The sequence below is a fragment of the Pagrus pagrus genome (genome assembly GCF_965226575.1).
Source record: "Pagrus pagrus genome assembly, chromosome: 5".
NCBI lineage: Eukaryota > Metazoa > Chordata > Actinopteri > Spariformes > Sparidae > Pagrus > Pagrus pagrus.
The window spans coordinates 15264994-15286492 of record NC_140189.1 but is presented as its reverse complement, the minus strand read 5'-3'; the positions used below and the strand labels follow the sequence as shown (position 1 = coordinate 15286492).

Here is a 21499-nt window from a genome sequence, read left to right as displayed (position 1 = left end):
ATTCCACCTTATGAAAGAATATTTCAGCGTCTCCTGTCAGCTTCAAGATGTTGAGGTCTTTTATTTGGGATTTTGTCAATTATACTACAATTCCACCAGGTCCCAAGATTGATTTTGCCTCATTCCTCTCTGCAGCAAGGTAAAAACTTTTCAGATTTGGAGCTGCACAGAAGGCACATTACCATCTTCTGCATTCAGAGTACTAAATCTATCACAGCACAAAAAAATAATTGGAACAAAACAGCAACTTGAGTGGAAGTTAGGATGATATCTCTTAGCAAGGAACATTTTTGTTGCTCTATATTTTTAATCAAATAATCTTGTTAAATGTTTGGTATTGCAGTCTTCTTATCAGCCTTCGGCAAAAGAACTTCTACCTAAAAACATGCAGCTTGATGTAGAGTCCGATGAACAGACCCAAATCAACCATACAGTCATATGTGCACACATGTACTAATGTTTTGAAGAGATAGCTGACATGTAGTACATTTTCGATAGCCTAGTTAAATCTTAAACTTGAGTAGAAATAATAGGATAAACGATATGATTAAGGATAGTTCAATCTGCTGCTGACTTGGTCAAAACTAGAAAACTGAAAATGCAGTTTGTGGTGTTTTACTCAACCTGTTATTAATGATGGGTCATTTTTAGATACTGCAGACGTCCGTCCTGTCTGTCCTCAGAATCCCCTCTTTACCACCAAAGGTTATTACTGGGTCAGGTGCTGTTCTGTTTGTCATATCTGAACAAGCACCTGAACAGAAATTGATAAGATTGTTTTTGTCAGAGATTTCCGCTCTGCACGGTGGACAGCAGCCCCCTTCCTGTGATAATGAATGTCTCACTCTGTCTCTCTGTACTTCCCCTACTCTGTCTGTGGCTGTCTGTCCCAAACCTACTCATTAGGTGATGTAAATCTAAGTGTACTTTTAAAAAAAAAAATTTGCAAACAACTTATTGTTGGTGATTATTTTCAGTGACAGATTAATTTGTGGTAATTTGGCATGGGATGATATGAAAAGCACTTTGCCATATTACCCCATAATCACAAAAGTATGCTTAAAACTCTTACAGAAGTATTTCGGCGCTTGAAGGATGGTCTTTTGATAAAACTGTGCTATCCGAAAGATACAAATAGTTTTTAAATTGGTGCTACGTAACCAGAGAAATCTCAAAAGGTAGAAAACCTACAACAACCAGAATGCACTGCACCGCACCGGACCAATAAACAATCCTGCTGATGGGTGACATACTGCGAGTTGGGCGGTGATTGTTTTTGGCTTTTGGGTTTTGAAATGCAAATCAATATTCACTAGCAGGTAACACGCTTTCACATATTACAGCTGAACAGTACAGTACAATTTCTGAAAACATTTTAGGAGAGAAATATGTGATGCAAACCTTACATTTTCTTAAGAAACAAATATGTTATTGTATGAAAGATGGGACAGCTTCTTTCGTAAACATCATTTTTAGTGAAAACTTTTTATTTTAAATAAGATAATCATAAATCATAATGGCCCCTGCTTAAATAAAGGATACAAAAATAGCAGTCATCTTTATCTCCATTTTGTTCTTCAGTTTGGAATCCATAGTATTTCCATGTCCAATTTAACTATTTGTTTTTTGTCGACATCCAAGTCTTTAGGCACGATTTTTGAATAATCTCTGAACCCATCGACTGTCATCTGATGACGAATTAGACTCTTGGGGCAACGGCCAATGTTTCAGGGCTCCCAGATGTCCGTTTTCCGGATATCCGGGCCAAGACTTCCTCTTCCGTGTGCTGGTCATTGTTAACAGGCCAGTTAGCAACTTGAGATGTGAGAAATAGAGTTGGAGTTGAGAGACGACTCTTGACTTAAACTTAAGTTGTTGTCAGACGATAGCCGATGGATTCTGAGATTACATTTCAGACAATGCATTCTGTCTCTTGCTCTCCACATGGACTGTATTTATCTGAATGCAACCAAAACCCGCTCAAACATGATTGGTACACGGACCTCAAACAGAAACCAAAACGCTTCCGATGCCGCAACCTTTTCCCTAGTCTACAGATTTGTGTTTAGATTTCTGTGTGTAGAGATTCATTTTTGACTGACTAGAAAGACGCAGGCTTCATCTGGTGGCGTTTCAGATGAAATCAGCAAATTGGTATCGGACTGTATGTTAGCGAGATAGACAGCTTTTCAAGTCACTTTTGAGGATATTTAGAAGTATCCTGACAATAGATAATAAAATTCATCATGATCAACTAACCATGAGTGTTTTTTTATCGCGATACGCAACTGTACGACTCACTGACCTGATTTCTGACCAGGGAGCTCTGAGGCCCTGAGGAATAGGATATAACAGGCGTTGGAAACAAATAATTGTTACCACTTCATTGTTGGATTTTGTGTATTTTTAAAGGTTTTTGGATTTTGACTTTCATCTTTTTATTGGATATGTTGATAATAACTTTTGTTGCATATCCAGATAAAGGGACAGATTATTGAATTTGTTCTCACTTTCTGTAACATTGTGAGATAGGACGTTTCTCAGGGATTAATGTTTGTATCTGGATGAGAAAAATCAGACGTATTTAGGTGGCTGGTGTCTATGAGTGAGTCCAGATCTAGCGGATTTAAAAATGTTGTATTTAACATTGGATTGGGCTTGACTGAAATTAAAGGGGACTGTTGGGCCTTGGTGGAGGTATGCACTCTACTGATTGCCATTCTAGTTTATATATATTACATTCTAATATATATATATTATTATCTACAATTAATATGCTTGTGAAGTGTTACAAAGTATAATGGCCCCTCTTTATTGTAGAGAATTGATTAGAGAAGGTGATGGCAAAAAGAAATGATCACACGGTGTATGAGATCATTTATCTGGCTGTTTTCAGGGTTGTCGTCCTTCACCTCAGTGGTCCAGGATGTCACTACCTTTATTAACCTCATTCACTAAGGTCTGCTGTCTGTCTTCATTAATGTCATCCATTTATCCACTATGTGTCACCTGGGTACGAGTGCACACATTTAGCTTTAAACGTATGTGTGTGCTGGTTCAGTTTGACTTCATGGATCATCAGTATTTATATTGTGTGTAATTATAATCATGTTGTAAAATAAGCCCAAGGTGTGAAAGATGGGCTGTGTTTGACTGAAATAGGATTACATCCTCTGTTCTCTTGTTCCCCATATCGTCCTGACTTTCATAAATTATTACTAAAGCCTGGTCTTTTTTTAATTTTACAGTAGCTAGCTGTTTTAATGCCCCTATTTCTTCTGACCACTAAAATAACTTGTTTCTTCTGTGCTTTAAATATATTCTAAACAAACTGGGAAAGGATTCATCCCAAAATCACATCCCTGTTGTTTTATATTCCTTGGATGCATTATATTTGCTAAAAAGAAAAAAAATGTTTCCAACTGGAAATCACAAAACATAAGTGAGGTACAAACTGTTTCTTCATGAGTAAACGAGCTCTCTGTCCATTGATAGTTGGACCCACTCATAATAAATATTTTGTCGCTCTTGTCTCTGGTGTATGAAGCATCACAGGCCGACCGGCTAATAAAGGAGCATGCAGTGATCAGTTTAGTGAGGTTACATTACAGGGTTTCTGGGAAATCAACTTCAAACATAAAAAACTGCTATTTGCTGTTGCCAACATGCAAAGTTGCCAAGTGCAGATTTAATCCTCAATAAACCTTTGTCAGTGCAGTGTGCTCATTTTAGTGGATATGGAAATGCCCCAGAGACTTCAATGCACAGTAACGCCAGTCAAACAAAGAGGCTAGTGAGGCTTCATTTTTTTTTCAAATCTTACATGTTATTTAGTGTCATACTTTATGTACGTACACCCACAGTACATAAAGCACCGTGGTCCCTCTAAAATAACAGTTTGTGGTCCTTACTTTTTCATATATCCATATAGTGAACAGTCAACCCACACATTCAACGAACGCAGTCAAAGAAGGTTAAAATGTGTTGTGGAGTAACTCTTGATGGATGCAGAGCTGGCACACATACTTAAATAAAGAAATGTGTCATTCCGAAAATTAGACTTTCATTATTTCTTGCAGAAGCTTTGATATTGTTTTGTAAAATGTATACTAGAAAACATCAACAATCAAACACACCAGTTTTTAAAGTTAGTTCCAGATGATATAAAATGCTTAGATATTAAAGAACATCTTACATGTGTGGCACCACACAGCTTTGATTTGGTACCAGGAAACTTCAGTAATAGCAGCGCTCACTAAGCTACAACTTTGACTTTTAGATTTGATTAGTTGCCCAGATAAATGTATTGTTTTCATCTTATCATGAAAATAAACACAGAGCCGGACAATGCACAGAAGATTGTAATATAATATACCAAATACTGGTAAACACACACACACACAAAAAATGGCTACAAGGGGCCTCCAGATCAAATAAATATGCCCTTTGTTGGTTTTGAGTGAATCAAACAGCCAGAACACTGAACTCCAGTCTCCTCTTTCTAAAAGAAGATAATTGTCAGTTAAGAACCAATAAGCTGATTTGGATTTTACTTTCTCAGCTTGTGTCCATTTTGTAGAAAGTCTGGCAAACATGACTGAAAATATGTACAAGCCGTCACTCAAGCTATGATTCCAGGGTCAGTAGTTATAGTACATTTTGTCAGGAGATGTACAAACTGAACTGTAGTGTCGAGCTTTCAACAGCATATGTCCGAGGACAGATATTTGGTTTATTACAACTTGGGTTTTATTTCAAAGCTCTGTTAAATCAGTTATAGTGTAATAACATCTAGCACAACAGTTTCTGAGATCTCAGAATGCAGGGAAAGCTCTATAAAGAAGCCCAAGGGGACAAGACACATGAGTGGTCAGACAAGTAGGCATGTTAAAAACAAGCCGCTAGCTGTACCCTATTTGCTGCAACCTTATTTGTGTGTAAAACCCAAAGTGGGTGCACCTTAAGTTGTTAATAATCCAAAGGACAGGTTAGGTTGTAGTTTAACCTTTCTGCCTTCGGTATCTATGTCAAATAAATCTGATGAACCTGGTGGTTTGTTTTGAACCTGCATGACTGACCGACTGCTCTTTTTTTTTTTTTTTTTTACTAGAAAAAGTTGCTGCTTTTTGAGATCTCAGCAACGTAAGTCAATTCCCTGGCTGCAGTCAATGAGAGTTTAGTGCAGCTCTTGTATGTGCATTAACTTTGGTTTAGAAAAGGATCCTCGAAACCAATTGTTGATGTCGGATAGGGTTCTTCGAAAAAGCTTCGTACAGTGTGTTGCTGTAGTCATGATGAGTATGAATAAGAAGATGACTACACAGTTGTGAGTTAAATGGTGCGATCTTTGTCATGGTCTTTAAAGATGCAATATGTAAGAATAGTCTATATGTCAAATTCATACACAAACAAATAGGGGGCAGCATATCACCTGAGCAACTGCTAACTGCTGCTAACTGACGCTGCCATTAGCTAGTTAGCTCAATTAACCATGCAGCTACCTATTAGCTGACTCTGCTAGTACTGGGAGCTGTAAGCACTGGGGGAGTGTCTTTGACGTTTACTATCGGACTACCACCTCTTGAGGTGACAGTCAACAGTCAACAGTTCTTTGAAATTTAGCTGAAGAAGAAATGTAGAGTTGTGTGTCATCTGCATAACAGTAGGAATTGGTACCACAGTTACAAATGATGGAGCCTAATGGCAACACAGAGATACAAAAAAAATAGGACCAAGGACAGAACTCTGGGGTACACCACAAGAAAGAAATGTCACCATCTTTGTTTTGTCTGTCAAAGCGGTGGGGCATCTTCTTCTATCAGGGTCTTTGTTTGGTCTTTCAAAGGGGCAGTGGGACATCTTTCTTGTGCAGAATCTTTAGCGCCTCATGGAGGATGTGATCAATGTTTCAATCCCCTTATCAGGAGAATTGTGTCTGTTAGTCTGCCTTACAAGCCTGCAGTTAATGGTGTGTGTGTGCGTTGGGGGGGAGGTTGATAGGAGAGATGAGAGGTGAGAAATGGTAGGGTGAGGGGTGGCGGATAAGAGATGGAGGAGGGAAAGGCGAGAGAGCAGGATGGATGAAAACAGGAAAGGAGGCAAAGGTGAGACAGAGAGAGAGATAGAGATAGGAGTGAAGACGGATGGATGAGAGGAGGGGAGAGGTGAGGAGAGAAAGAATAGAAAGTGTTGGGGGGGGGGGGCAGGAAGAGAGAGGGAAAGAAAAAGATAAATGGAGGACAGGTGGGGCGCAGAATGACTTGCACACGACTCCCAGCCCTGGGAAAGAAAAAGAGGAGAAGGAGAGACGGAGAGAATAGCTTTTCCCCACCGTTCTGCCCGCAAGCCCTTCATTAACTATTCATTACCAACTCTGCACATCCTCCCTATCTATCTATCTATCTATCTATCTATCTATCTATCTATCTGAGCATCCTGCTTCAACCTCTTTTCTTGACATACAGCTAAGATTTACGTACACACACAGACATTGCTCTCTGTGTGTGTATGTACATAGTTGTGTGTGTGTGTTTGTGTGTGTGTGTGTGTGTGTGTGTGTGTGTGTGTGTGTGTGTGCATGTGTGTGTCTATAAACCCTGATTTCTGTTGCATCTGAGGGGTGTATTTATACTTAAGTAGATCTCACTGCAGCCAATAGAACAATGCACAGCACCAACGATGAGAGACAAGGTCAAGTCAGCGTGCGTATGTGTGTGTGTTTGTGTGTGTGTGTGTCAGCGTACATGTTTGTGTGACTACAAAAACAGAAAGGGGAGGAAGGGAATGATTTATTGACAATCACTCTTGCAACCACGCACACACATCCACACAAAATGATTTTCTTTATCAAATGTGGATCTGACAGGAACACACAGACACACAAACAGAGGTTGCTAAGTATTCTATGTTCGCTACACACACACACACACACACACACACACACACACACACACACACACACACACACGGACAGGTTGCCCTGGGCTTGGTATTGCTGCTGCTGTGCAGAGGTTAGCTGGGTGATACTGCATGAAGGCCTGTTGTGGCTGTTATCATTCAACAACCAACGGTCATCTCTCACTTTTTCTCTCTTTTTATCCCTTTTCACCCTTTCCCTTCTTCTCTCTCTCGTTCTCTCTCTCACACACACACACACACACACTCCCTCTCTCTCCTACTCTTTCTCAAACCCCCCCCCCCTTTTCTTTCTGCCTTACATCCTCTCTCTCTTTCTCTATCTCCTGCGCCCTCCCTGGTTTCCATGGTGACAGCTGTGCGCTGCAGAAATCACACTGATCGGAGAATGAGATAGAAGGAGCTTCTCTCTTTTATACATGAACGCACACGCAGGCACACTCGCACACAAACACACACTCGACACATACAGTATGTTTGCAGATTCTTCCATTATGACACACACACATCAGTTTCCTCTGCACGTCTTTGTACATTTTATGAATGTACTATGCTTCTTCACTCACTAGTCTGTCAGCTGACTCACACACACTAGCACACACACACAGACGCACGTTGTGCCCATGTGTGCAGGCATGTTGCTGGCCATGCCTTCTCAGGGTGCCATACCTGTCTGCGAACACAGCTAATTGGTTTGGCTTCCATATCACTCTCTGTTATTGGATCATGCTTAGCAAGAAATTAGATCAATTCTGTTGATGCCGGCTTTGCTGGACAGAGAGCGAGAGAGAGCGAGAGAGAGAGAGAAGGAGAAGAGGAGGGAGGGTGCATCAGCTGACCTTGAAAGAAGGACCTCTTGATGGACGGCTGATGGGAGCGCTGGTCAAGTGTGATTGGCTAGTGGAGCAGGCCGGTCACAAGCTATTGGCCAGACACTGCTGTCCATTTGTGGCTCCCCTACCACCACCCCACAACACCCACCCACCCTCCACCCCCACCTCCCTGTGCTCTCACTGAGGAATTCTCCCATCACTCAGTGATACAGAAGGCTTGTATCAGCAACTTACAGTGCACACACATACATACACACACACAGACACACACACATTCAATACGCATTTAAACACGCACAGACAATCACACGTACCCATCAGTGCAGCCAATAAAATATCATGTGCATTGCAAATACTCACATGTTCCCATGTATGCACACACACACACTCACACACACACACACACACACACACACACACACACACACACACACACACATATACATTCATGCACATTCACAGTGCTGTGGAAAATCGCTGTGTGTAAATTGCAGCTGCAGAATTAGACTTGTTATGGCTTGCTTGGTGCCTGTGGTGTGTGGGATGTGTGAATCTACTCTAATTGTGTTCGTGCACATGTATTTCAGAGTCTCTCTCTCTCTCTTTTCATGCATAACTGAAAATTGTTGAGCAGGCTTTGCTTTTTTAATGTCTGCAGTAGTACGGATAGCTCCTTATCAAACTAAAACTCTAACATAACATTTACAAATTAGTCAATTTAAAATGTATTTCTGTTTTCCTCCACATGATTTTTTTCTGCTCTCGTTAGCAAGCAACACTCCCAAAAATAGGCTTTTTTTGCGAAGAGCTTTGACGGGGCCCACAGGATTTATTAGCTGACTTGGATCTTCTCTGGTCTTTTTGCTAATAATTTTAAAGGTAAAAACATATAAAGAGGATGCAAAATAGGGTGTCCCTAAAGGATTCACTCAAAGACATCAGATAGCCATGTAAAATGCCATTATTCTATGGTGCAATATGAAGGTTTGACAGCCTTTTAAAGAGTTAAGTTGATTCTGATATATTTGTTTTCAGGTTGCTGATTGCTGAAGTCTTGAAATATATACATTTACATCTCTTAAATAATATTTAACATTCTAACATAAAAATCCCTTAAAAACCCCTCTCTGTTGGGAAAGTTAACTGTTTCGAGGAAGCAATCAGTCACTATGCCCTATTTGATCTGTCCGCACTTTGTTTTTGTGCTGGTCTGTTTAAAGAATAAATCTTTCAATGTATTTATTAAACTTACATTATGTCATTTCTGTCACTATTGGTCTCTCAATCAATGCAATGAAAATGTTTATTGATGTTGTGAAGTAGCGTAGGATCATGGCAACCACCTTCGCTGGTGGAAAACTATCTGACAGTAACTCACACAGAAATCTTCGCAGATGAGGTAATGTTTTAAAGTTTTATTCATGGTACGTTTAGTCACATTCGCCAACTTTCTTCTTCACTCTCTGACTCTCTCCCAGAAGTTATAGTGACAGGCGACCAAATAACATGCACCGTTACCTGGTTTGAACATTGTTGTAAACATTCGGGAGAATCTGAGTACACAACTAAACAAAATATTTAACAATGGTCTTGTAGTTTTTAGACATCTCAATGCAGAAATGTTCCATGTTACTGTACATATTTATAGTAGGACAGTCTCAGATGTCTTATCATACTCAGTCAAATTGTTCACCCTACAGTGGGATCCTTGTGCTGTCTTACATGTGTTGTTTGGTAATTAATGCAGTGAAAATGAAGGTCTGGGCAATGAGGCATGATGGAAAGATCAGTTAAAATTACCTATTTAAAACATCACCTGTCCAACATCCTAATGCACCCTATAGGTGCTAATGTATTTCTGGCATAGAGCGAGTGGTTTTAAGACTTAATGGAGAAGCCTTCACAGTAAATTCCTCCTCCTCAGCATTTGTGATTTGGTTTTGGAACGTCAAGCAGTGTGCAGCAAGGCTGTTTATATGTTTTACAGCTTTATAAACCTGTGAGTTACTGTGATTAAAGATTCAAGCGTTAAAAATAAACCCATAGAAGAATCTACCTGTCTTTAATCACATCTAAAATAAGATCAATGAATCAGTCTGTGATTTTAGTTTGAAAGAAATGCACTTGGGCATTAGAGTAGCAGATCTTTGATGATGAATAGGAGTCATTTTGATGTTTGATTAAAATAACTACACAATAAACACACACATGCAGGAACATCTTCATTTCCCTTTTTTTTTTTTTTGCTCATTTTCATTGGGATAAATTGTATTTGTTTTAAAAGGACAAACTCATATGAATGTCTGAATACCTAAAGTATTATGTCAGATGTTAAAAATGTGTTTAAATTGGAGCGGAAATTTTCAGTGATTCAATCAATCCGACACTGTCACGCCCGCGAAATGCGGATGTCACATCCATGAAGGGTAATTTCCTTCTGCTTTTCAGCTAACATTCCCTGGATGACTAAACTTCCATGATGTTGCCTGAGGAGAGCATCCCAGAGAGGGATGAGCTCATTGGTAACCAGGTTCACCACTCACAGCTGCTTCAGGCTGACTTTCACCACTCAGTTCCACACTTACCTGCATAAAAGCCTGACAGTCTCACCTCAGACTCACCGGTTGATGGGTCTCATCTGGGCTGAGCTGCTGCGGTAAAATCCATCTTAAAAATACAGTCTAGAAATCTTATTTTTCATAAAACAAGTAAAAATATGTGCCGAAGGGGGTCAAATAATAATAATTATTATAATTCCAATGCAAATTATCTTGTTTCAAGGATTACTTCAGGACCTAATTAGTTATTAAAGGACAAATCTCCCCCGAAAACCTATTGTGATTGGTGTTATTAGCTTCATGGTAAGATGTAGACCACATAATAACATGTCAGGGTATTTACAGAAGGTTCAATAGAGTTTAATTTGATTATATGATTATGGATTATGATGTCACTGGTCATTTTGCTCTATATATATCCCTAATTTCCTTCCTGTGGGTATTTCCTGAGGAAGATCTGTTGTTGGAGAAACATCCCTAATAAAATTAAAGGGAGCTGTGATTCCAGTGAGCAGGTACTCCTTGTTTTACAAAACAGTTTAATACCAGGAAATATTTTAACTGCCTAAAACATGAAGCAGTAAATGTCAGGTTTTAATTCTCTGTAGATTCAGCATGTTGGACTTATATTGATACGTCATACAGGAAGAAAACTATCGTGAAGAGAAACAAATTTAATAATTTTCTCTCAACTGAAAAATCACTTAACTTGATTTTTTTTTTTATTTTGCCAGTTACCTTTCATCAGAAAGCATAATTGCTGTCTGGAGTTTTTGCAGTTGAAGAAATGTCTTGCTCTTGTTCTGCACAGAGGTCTGACTTTGATACCAGAGACTTGTGCTCACATCCTGAGTATTTTGTGAGATTAGTTTTAGGTTTCTTAAAAATTTTGGTCAAGCTGAGGGAAAGACTGTGGTTAATGTTGAATATAGAAGAAAGATACAGTAAACACGTCCTGTATTGTGCCTCCAGTCAGTCTTGACTTTTTCCAATATTAAACCAAGTCAACGATCTTGTGCTTAAACTTAACCCTGAAAATATTTATCATGCTTTAGTTCCTACGAATGGGTATTGTGTTGTAAGACTAAATATTGACTGGCCAAAAAGAAAAGTCACCACCTGGATTTAACTAAGCAAATAGGTAAAAGCCTTCCATTGGATAAATACTGCAGTGATTCATATGTTTCAGCTGGCAACAAGTTATTGAAGTCTAACAGATGCAGTGAGTAGCTTCTCATTTCTTCAACAACCATGTCGGAAGACATCCTGTGGTCATGGAAAAGATGTTTCTCTGTTTCAGGGTCAAATTATTGGGCTGCATCAAGTAAAGAAAACAACTAAGGAGATTGCTGAAACTACTAAAATTGGGTTAAGAACTGTCCAACGCATTATTAACACCTGGAAGGATAGTGTCTTCCTCTATGAGGAAGAAATGTGGTCGGAGATCCCTTAAACATTTGGTGAAATCGACTCAAAAAAAAATCAACAGTAAAACTCACGGCTATGTTTAATAGTGAATGTAAAAGCATTTCCACATGCACAATGTGAAGATAACTGTGAAGACTAAACAGCTGTGTATCCTTCAGAAAACCTCTTATCAGTGAGGCTAATCAGAAAAAAAGCCTTCAATTTGCTAGGGAGCACAAAGATTGGACTCTGGAGCGATGGAAAAAGGTCATGTGGTCTGATGAGTCCAGATTTACCCTGTTCCAGACTGATGGAGGCATCAGGGTAAGAAGAGAGGCAGATGAAGTGATGCACCCATCTTGCCTCATGCCTACTGTACAAGCCTGTGGGGGCAGTGTTATGATATGGGGTTGATTCAGTTGGTCAGGTCTAGGTTCAGCAACGTTATGTGCCCAAAAAAATCAGCTGTCAGCTGACTACCTGAATATACTGAATGACCAGGTTTTTCCATCAATGGATTTTTTCTTCCCTGATGGCATATTCCAAGATGACAATGCCACGATTCATCGAGCTCAAATTGTGAAAGAGTGGTTCAGGGAGCACGAGACATCATTTTCACACATGGATTGGCCACAACGGAGTCCAGACCTGAGCCCCATTGAGAATCTCTGCAAATTCATATGTACAACAATATTACCAAAACCAACTGACTATACCATAACAAGACCGAAAAAAGAAAAGAATGGTGGTTTAGAAAAATATTATACATGTGAAAAATACTTACAGGGTTTATTGTACATATCTTTTATATTTTCAGTTATGGTATTTCATATATTTATTTTATTTTTGTCGTCATCCAACCTGTCAGGTGAGCCCTCTGTAAGGTACATGTAAAGGGATGTGGCATGTGGATGTGATCTCAACTTTAATGGCAAAATATAGATGACATTAAAACATATCAAAGTATTTCCAGCAGGTACAGTACAGTTTAATAGCAGGATGTGTCAGGTTTTAGTTCTTCTCTCTAGACTCAGTGTGTTCCAGGCAACAGACGTAACAATATTTTCTTGCTTTTCCTCTGTGAAAATGTTTGGCTCTCCTTCTCTTATCATGTTATCACTATCACTCTCTTCACTTCCATGTAAAATCAGGAGCTTAGTACAAGGAGTTTAGGCATTTGATTGCTCAAAACAAAATCTGGGAAATCCAAGATAGAGTATAAAAATACATTTCAATGCTGAACACAGAGTTATGTATCCGGTTGAAGGGAATCTGAGGACATTTTGCCTGTAAAGTGGGCATCTTGCAGAGCTCTGGCCACACAGTGGGAACAGCACTGAGGAAGAGAAGCTGTGTGCTGCTCCCGCAAATGTGATTGAATTGACCACTTGAGGTAGTTTGAAGGGATTGATTAATAGATTGACAGAAGGATTGACTGTTATTTAACACTGGATGTATGGACAAACTGGCTGTCCTCTCCTTCTCCTCCTGTGTGTCTTAACCTCCTACTCGTGTGTGTGTTTTGCCAAGCGTTAGAAAAATATTCCAATCTGCCGAGACTTAAATTTCATTTTAACACCTCACTCCCTTTTCTCCCACACATATTTTAAATGAGCTCACTGGTTTGGGTGAAGTCACAACCATCATTTCTGTCTGGTTATTAACTGGTTTCTGGTTTATCAGATGTGCTTCATGTCTATTCATTCACTGTTTGAAATGAGAGGCCTTTTTACCAGTGTTGTTGAAGTGTTGAAGCTAAATCAGTATCTTTTAATGTATTTATGTGACTACACTGTTATTTGTGTCTCCCTGCTGTATTTTCTTTCCTTCGTTTGGTGGCATTTCTGGTTAATTTACTGTTGATTATTTCGAATGTATTTACGGACTGTGAAGCACTTTGTAACTTGCTTTTGAAAAGTGCAGTACAAACAAAGATTATTATACTCAGAGGTATTTTGTCATTGTGAGTCTAAATGTCAATTCTGCACTGCCGGAATTGGCCTAAACTCACCCCTCCCTCAATGAAATCTCATCTCTTTTCTACATGTGGTACATTGTTATTAGATTACAGTTCCCATGATTTCCTTATTGTCTCCTGCAACATATCCATAGCCAAATGCTGCCTGAAAACAGCAACAAGGCTGCTCATTTTCCTCTGAAAAACAGTTTGTCATGACTGCAGTAAAGTGGTGAGTTCTGACTTTATGCATTTTTTTACTAAAATAACAAAGGATCCTGGTAACTCGTCCTTGTTTTAGATGTGAGCAACTCACAGAATGTTTCCTGTAATGACTTCCAGCTAGCAATGTCCTTTTGAAGCAGGGCCTCGGAAGGGCTCAGCCTGAGAGGTTTAATGGTGCGTTCACGTCTTGTTGGATTTACAGTAGATATGACGGGGTATAAGGGTTGGGTTATACTCAAAACAACAGTTTATACGTCGCTTGTCCGACCACAAGAGTGTTTATAGCTGCTCTGAACAGCCACACTCGAAGGCGGGATGAAAATCTGGCTGTCAAAGAGAGGAGGGTAATGTCATGTCGTTTAAATATGTAGATATCGCCGCACATTTTAATACAATCTCTCCTGGAAGGTTTTCATAATGTTGCACTTAGTTGAAAAGGGACAAAGGGCTCTTTTCTTACCTCCACACAGCAAGCTAATCATGGCGTGACGTGGGTGTGAATGTTGAATCGTCAATTTCAATATTATACAGCAGTGGTCGGACACAGCTTCACTTAATTAGACTGTTGAAAGGTGTGGCTGGTTATTTTTATATTTTATCATGTAAAATTATATATTTTTTTGCCATTTGAGTACAGCTCAACAATCTATTAACACAAAAATGACACATTATCATATAAAGAGCCATTATAACATGTTAGCAGTCTATTTAGACATCCAGCAGACATGAAGAAACAACATTTTGAGTCTTCATTCCAGCGACATAAAAAATGTCCAATATTTACTCTCCTTATATCTGTTTTTGTCTCCAGTCGCCGGGATCAAATGTTTCTGTCGTAGTACAAAATGTGTCCTATCACACTGATAGTATCATATCTGAAGGTGGAGGCCATGGTGGTGGAGTCGCAGGCAAGCAGGCTGCAAAGCCAGTGAATGCAGTTCAAGACTGCGTTTCAACATTCACAAGCATGACACAACTAGACATCTTTAAGGAGGCTTCAGGACAACCAGCCTTGTCAACCGGCCTGTTAGTGGTGACCAGTCTTTTTTGTGCCTAAACCTAACCAGACCATGAGTACAGTGTCAAGATAAAATTTAAAATTTGACCTAAACAAACATAAAGTTGCAACATGTAGAAATGTAAAGTTTCAACATGTCCGTGGTGTGCAGAAACACACTAAACATTTATTCAGGTGACTAGGTTGCTGGCTGCACTGCGCTCACCTGCTAGTCACAGACTCTATCTGCAGAGGGTTTATCAGAGCTATTTCACAGTAAACAACTGCCTGCTGCGTCTCTCTCTGCATCTGGCCCAGAAAGAGAAACGCTCTCACGATTTTCCTTGTTTGGTTTCATCAGTCAACATGAGCTCAAGCCAGTCGAGTTGAGTCAAGCTTCAACAGCAGATGTAGTCTTAACTGACTGTGTAACATCTGGAGCCTCAGAAAAGAAAAGAAAGTAGCGCTGCTGACTATTTTTGTATATTTTCAAGAAAATAACCAAAATAGCAGCCAAATATTTCCAAAAATATACAATGAACACTCAGTGCTATTCTTCATCATAACTCAGAGAGAGAGAGAGCGGGAGAGAGAGAGGCAGCATCTGGTGATGTTGAGATGATTTACTCTGGTGTGACGTAGAATTATACATCAACATCGTGTGTCGAGCTGTGACAAGACTAAATCTCACAAAATGTGAGAACTGGATTTAAAGATGTGCTGCTTGTTCTGTTGTGAGTCTAGAAATCCTACTTAAATCCTACTTACATAACTGCAAGCTGCTTGGATGGTACTTCAGAGAGGTTCTCCTCTTTAGCTCCATCCTGAGTTTTTTCCCCAATTAACTTCCACTTGTGTCATTTAAGGATAAGGGGGCTCTTAATGTATATTTATGTTGCTGTGAATCAATCCCATTAAAAGACCAAAACCAGCTATGCACTGCTCAGTCTGTCAACACCTACTGACTTCCCTACCCTGTCTCTGGTACAATTGTTCCTACTAAAGGTGTAAAACAGGTCACAAATGTTAAGCTTAGCTTCTCTTTTTAAAGGGCTCAATGATTTCCTGAAATAGCCGGGCACTGTTTTTAGTAAATGTTACACAATCAGGATTAAAAAGTATATTTATTGGGGACTATTTTTAGTGATGGATTAATACACATTTGGTGTTATGGGAGCAGGATGTGTGTGTGGGATTGAGTCAAAATAAATGACGTTCATGACGATTAAGGAACATGGCACCCTGTGAGCCTCACTGTTGAGTTTATTTTATCATTTTGACAAAAATGGAGCTCATGGCACAGAGGATGAAGATGTATCAGGCTTTGGCTACATCACTTGTTTGCAAGATAAATTAATTGTTGATTTGGTCTTCATGGGATTTGTTCACAGTGAGACAGATCAGGAAAACAGCCATCAATGTCAACAATACCAGACCTGCTTGAATCATGAACAAGAACTTGGGCCAAGTTCACACGTGCATGGATAGTTTTTAAAAAGTCGATTTTCCTCCTTCTTAGAAAAATCCTGTCGACATAAGCACTGTTTTAATCTTTTAACCAAATGAAAATGCAAAAACAAGCTGTCAAGAGCATGCCAAATTGACAGGCGGCAATATAACCCGAACCCTAAAGCCATGTTGGCCAATCAGAAGCCTGAGAAAAGCTTTTACCAGTTGGCTACCTGCAACTAGAGGTCTGACCAGGTGTCGTCTGAAACTGGCGTCGTTGGCTGCGGGTCTGTGTTGTTGGAGCGTTGGATTATCTAGCAGTGACCTCTGTAGCACATTCTGGCACGTCTGCTCCTCAATATAGGAAGAGTAATCGTACATTTCATTGTAAACATTAAAAAAAAGTCCGTTAGCAAGGTTAGAACCGGCGCTAATTTGGCCAGATCATGAAATGATGCCTCATGTAAAGAAAGGAGATACTGCACACAATCATCACAAGCCAACATTTTGTTTTCCTTGTCTATACCTCAACACTGAAAACAGAGTTTCTGGACATAAGACAAGCTACATTTTAAAAACACCTGTGAACATGTGGACTAAGACTTAGACAAGGGCTTTAATTCAGAGGTCTGGACCCAGGTTAGTAACCTAGCGGACTGAGATGTATAACTGCCATGTCCTCAGTTCATCTCTGCATGGGCACCTTAGTACCACATTATATCTCTCATCCAAATGTTTCCTGTCACACAGGCCGTCAAAACTAGCCAACAAATCCTGACAAGTTGGGTAAACTGGAATGAATTTAGCACTTGTAAATAATAATCATTTGCTACTGTGAAATCCTAAACTACCCCATGAGGCTCGCAAAGTCATCCTGCTAAAATTGAAATAGAAGTAAATTGGAGTTACATATAGTGTGTGTGTGTGTATATATGTATATATATATATATACACACATATATACACACAGCATCGTGTTGAAGTTCGACATCTACAGTATGTACTGTGGGTATATGAGGAGTAAATTAAAGGATGCAGCAGTGCTGTGAGGAGCTGTGGGCCTGTACAACAGTTGCCTCACAGTTGATCAAGCGCGTCCCATCACTTAAACACTGTGTGTGAGCGTGCACGTGTGTGTGCCAGTGTGTGTACGTGTGTATAAATGGTACTAGATGTTGCTGAGTTGTCTCTTTGCTTTAGCTTCTGTGTGCTCGTGTTGCCTTCGCTGGTGTCAGTGATGCAGTCTGTTGTAGTTTTTGAGGAGAGAGGAGAGAGAGAGCGAAACTCTCCTGAGACTGATGAAGCCCATGCAGCGCACGCACACACACACACACACACGTAAACACACCCACATTGCTCCATAGTGAAAATCTACTGCAGAGAGTTTCTGAGAATTTTTTTTGCTCTAAAAGCCTTCAGTTTGTCTTTTCAGGATTCAAACCTTACCAAGTGCTTTTCCAGTGTGTGTGTGTGTGTGTGTGTGTGTTAGTGTGTGTGTGGGTGTGTGTGTGTGTGTGTGTGTGTGTGTTTGTGTGATGTATTGATTTTCCTCCATTCTTTAGCCATCTCTCATGTGAACTCAGGGTCACCTCAGGCTTTGACCCCAACATCTGAACCCTCACTAACAGATTTTCATCAGTTGCCCACGTAAACACGTACACACAAGACACACACACACACACACACACACACACACACACACACACACACACTAACACACACACACTAACACACACACTAACACAATTAAATGAATAGATTAATTGAATGTCTGTAGTTAATTTCAGTAATGCAAGCTTTGATTTTCTTTCTCCGCTCCCTTTCTCTCACCCTCTCTCTCTCTCTCTCTCTCTGTCCAGCCTCTGCTCCTAAGCTCCGGCTGATGCGAGGCCAGTCTCTGATGGAAGGGGACAAGCTGTACTTGAAGTGCGAGGCGTCGGGGAATCCCAGCCCTTCATTCCGCTGGTACAAAGACGGACACGAGCTTCAGAAAGGCAGAGACCTCAAAATCAAGACCAACAAGTGGGTCTATCAGACTGAATATTTCTCCTCAACATTCACACTTAACGTGGACCATAGAGTTATAAAATAGTTAATAAATATAATATCCTAGAGAAAATGTTGAGTGTCAAACACTTTGCTGCTTTCTGGTCATGTTTGGGCCTTTTTTGGTGGAAATATCATTATTTTTGTAAAGTTAAACACAAACTTTGGGTGCCAGGTGACAATTTAAATTTATTAGAAAATGATGCAGAGAGACTTTCAAGTATTTATTTTCTTTAAGATCACCTTTCCTCATCAAATGTTCGCCCTGCTGAGTCTACACACATGTAGGCATGATTTACCCTTCCATCCTCTTTTGTGTTTATTGTTATTCATACACATACTGCATGTAAATGAGGAAATCTAAATGTAAATGTCCCATGCTCTCAACAGATCACGTGTTGCTGTTCTTTTGACTGCGGCTGGACAGCTGCGGAGTAGCTAATGCTTAACTGGGTTGTCTGATGCTAGCTAAGCTAGCTGGCAAGCTTTAATTCAGGCAACATCACCCTAAGATTAGTTAGCAAAGTGGCAAAAAATATCAGTCCTAATATCAGACCTTCTCCTCCTTTTCATTCTGGCTCCTCAATGGTTATCAGCCGTTATCCTTCTGTTTATGGCAGATTGCAATGTAGTCTTTATCAGAGGCATTGTCTATGAGTTGCGCTCTAGCGGTCCGTCAAAATAAAAGTACACTGCTATTTTCATGTTTGTATTGGACAAATGCACGTCTTCCAGATGACTTCTGTTTCCATCGTATTTCATTCATCAACATAGACAGTAAAGACACAAAGCTTTAAAAGAAGGCCCCACTCCACTGTACTTAGCGTTTTTACATTTGATCTTTTTCTGGGTAATTTCCTGAAAATGTTGATAACTCACACTGTTCGCAAATATTTCTGACAAATAACAACATTTTTTGCTCAAAGTTAAAAAATCTAACTTCTTCTAAATTGGAACAATGACGTAAGACTAGTCACCTAAGAAGCTTACGCATGCACACTGATCAGACAGTTTGAGAAGCCGTAGAAGTTCGTCCCACAATGTAGTTGTCTCAATTGTATATGGTGTTGAAAGAGTAGTGTGGCTGCTTTGAGGAATAGGTCAGTGCATAGTGTGTGTGCAGCTGAGTGACAGAGAGAACGATGATGGGTGCACTCAGAGCAGACAGGTGTTAGCAACCGGAGCAAAGGGAAAGTTTAGCAGTGAAGTTGTCTAGCAGCAGTAAGTGTACAGAAGAGGTTACAGTTTGCTCATGAATAAACTCTGCAGCTCCTCAGTATCCAAGAAGACTTTCTGTTCCAGTAACCACTATCACTATAAATACTATAGCTATCAATGCTGATAATGTTGATGTTGCGGGAATCCTGTTTGCAGTGGTGTTGTGTTTTGTCCGACTAGTTTGAGAAGGAACGTTAACTGTGTGCAGTGGGGCTTTAAGTGTAGTTCAAGTTAGGTCAAGTCCATCTTAACACAACACCCACATGCCCATATTTATGATGAGAAATTGATTGGTCTGTAATCATTACATCTCTCTGTACTTGCGGAGAAGCAACACCTTCTTGGAACGGCTACACCCTCAGAGACGAGGGCCACATTTCACAGTCCTCGTTCTGTGAATGAATGCATTGTTAAGTTCAGTCATAGCTCAATGTTCAGTCAGGCTTCAGCAGTCTTGGTTAGAAATCAAGGAGGTACTTGACAAAGTTTCAGTCTTTTTGTGTGAAGTTCCCAGTTTCCCTAGACACTTTTCCTTTGCTGAGCGATGGCGGAAGGATACATCCTGACAGTCGAATGTAGGTTTGTTGCCACGACAAAACATCAACAATAGCTACGCAAACCTTTCAGGATGAAGATATTCACTTAATTCAGCCAACTCAGACTACTGAAGCCTCATATTAGCTTTATCTGAACTTTACAGTGCCTTTTTTTTGCACAGTACAGTGGACTATATGTTTGTCCCCTGTTTGCAGTGCGTTAAGAAAGGTTAGCTTCAGGGCCAGCATGAAGAAGAGGAATGAATACAGTGACCCACAACTCTTTCAGTGTACAGTGCATATGTACACTGAGTGTTGTGTAAATACACAGTCTGAGCATAGTTTGACTGGCTTTCACTTTGTACCTCTGTGATCGTATCATTACATGTTTCAAAGCAGCAACATCAGAAGTCTGTCTGTCCATTTTCTGTTTTTGTTGCATTAGTAACATCACACAGGCTATAATTACTAACCTGGTATAATTATAGATCACGCTTTCATCTGGTCAAAGTTTTCAGTCATTAATCATTTAATCCACTGAAATGCTCGTTTAAAAGTAATATATTACTCTGTGTTACTTTACAGATTGCAGTCAAACACTTATTTTGCACTTAAACGCAGCATCCTATTCACTTTTGTACAGTAATATTACATTTGTGTTTGACTGTGTGCTCTGATTTAATGTCATTTAAGTATCTGTGTTTTGTGCCCTACATGTCCATTAGCTTTGCTGTAACAATGAATATTTGGATATACATCAGTCTGTAGATATGCATATGATGAATTTTGCATCCAGACAGAGAGTCTGCTGCTTTGTTGCAACTACAACAACTGACGCTGTCTTTTTATCTGCTCTCTCTGTGTGTGTCTGTCTCTCTCTCCCCTCTGTGTCTCTGCCCCTCTTTCCCCTTCACTGAAGAAAAAACTCAAAGGTGCAAATCAGTCGTGTTCGTGCAGAAGACTCTGGCAACTACACTTGTGTGGCTGAAAACTCGCTAGGACAAGAAAACGTTACGAGTATTATCAGCGTGCAGATCTGTGAGCAACATCGCTGTCTGTCTGTCTGTCTGTCTGTGTGTCTATCTATCTATCTGATCAATTAATGTTGATTGTAACAAAACAAAATAAACAATAATTAATGGGATAACCTTTTTACGTTAAAGCACACCCACACATAGAAATGTCTTATCTGCTTTGTTCCTCAAGCTTCTGTTCCTGCGTGCACTTTTTCATCCATCCATCTATCTGATAACCTAAAACTTGATACTGAGGGTTTTCTGTCCATTTCCTAAGATCAGTGGGTATCAGCTGCTCTTGTACCTGCTAGTAAAATTTGATCACCCTGTATTTGAACAGAA

General features: G+C 39.8%; 1 protein-coding gene across 2 annotated transcripts in view; it reads left to right on the top strand.

The window, feature by feature from the left end:
• Positions 1-21499, top strand: part of nrg2b (neuregulin 2b) — a 58945-nt gene that overhangs the window by 9414 nt on the left and 28032 nt on the right. For both annotated transcript variants that reach the window (XM_084353854.1, XM_084353853.1), the window contains exons 2-3: positions 18201-18363; positions 21061-21179. In XM_084353854.1, the coding sequence (XP_084209980.1) occupies positions 18201-18363; positions 21061-21179 (282 nt within the window). The remainder of the gene's footprint in view (positions 1-18200; positions 18364-21060; positions 21180-21499) is intronic.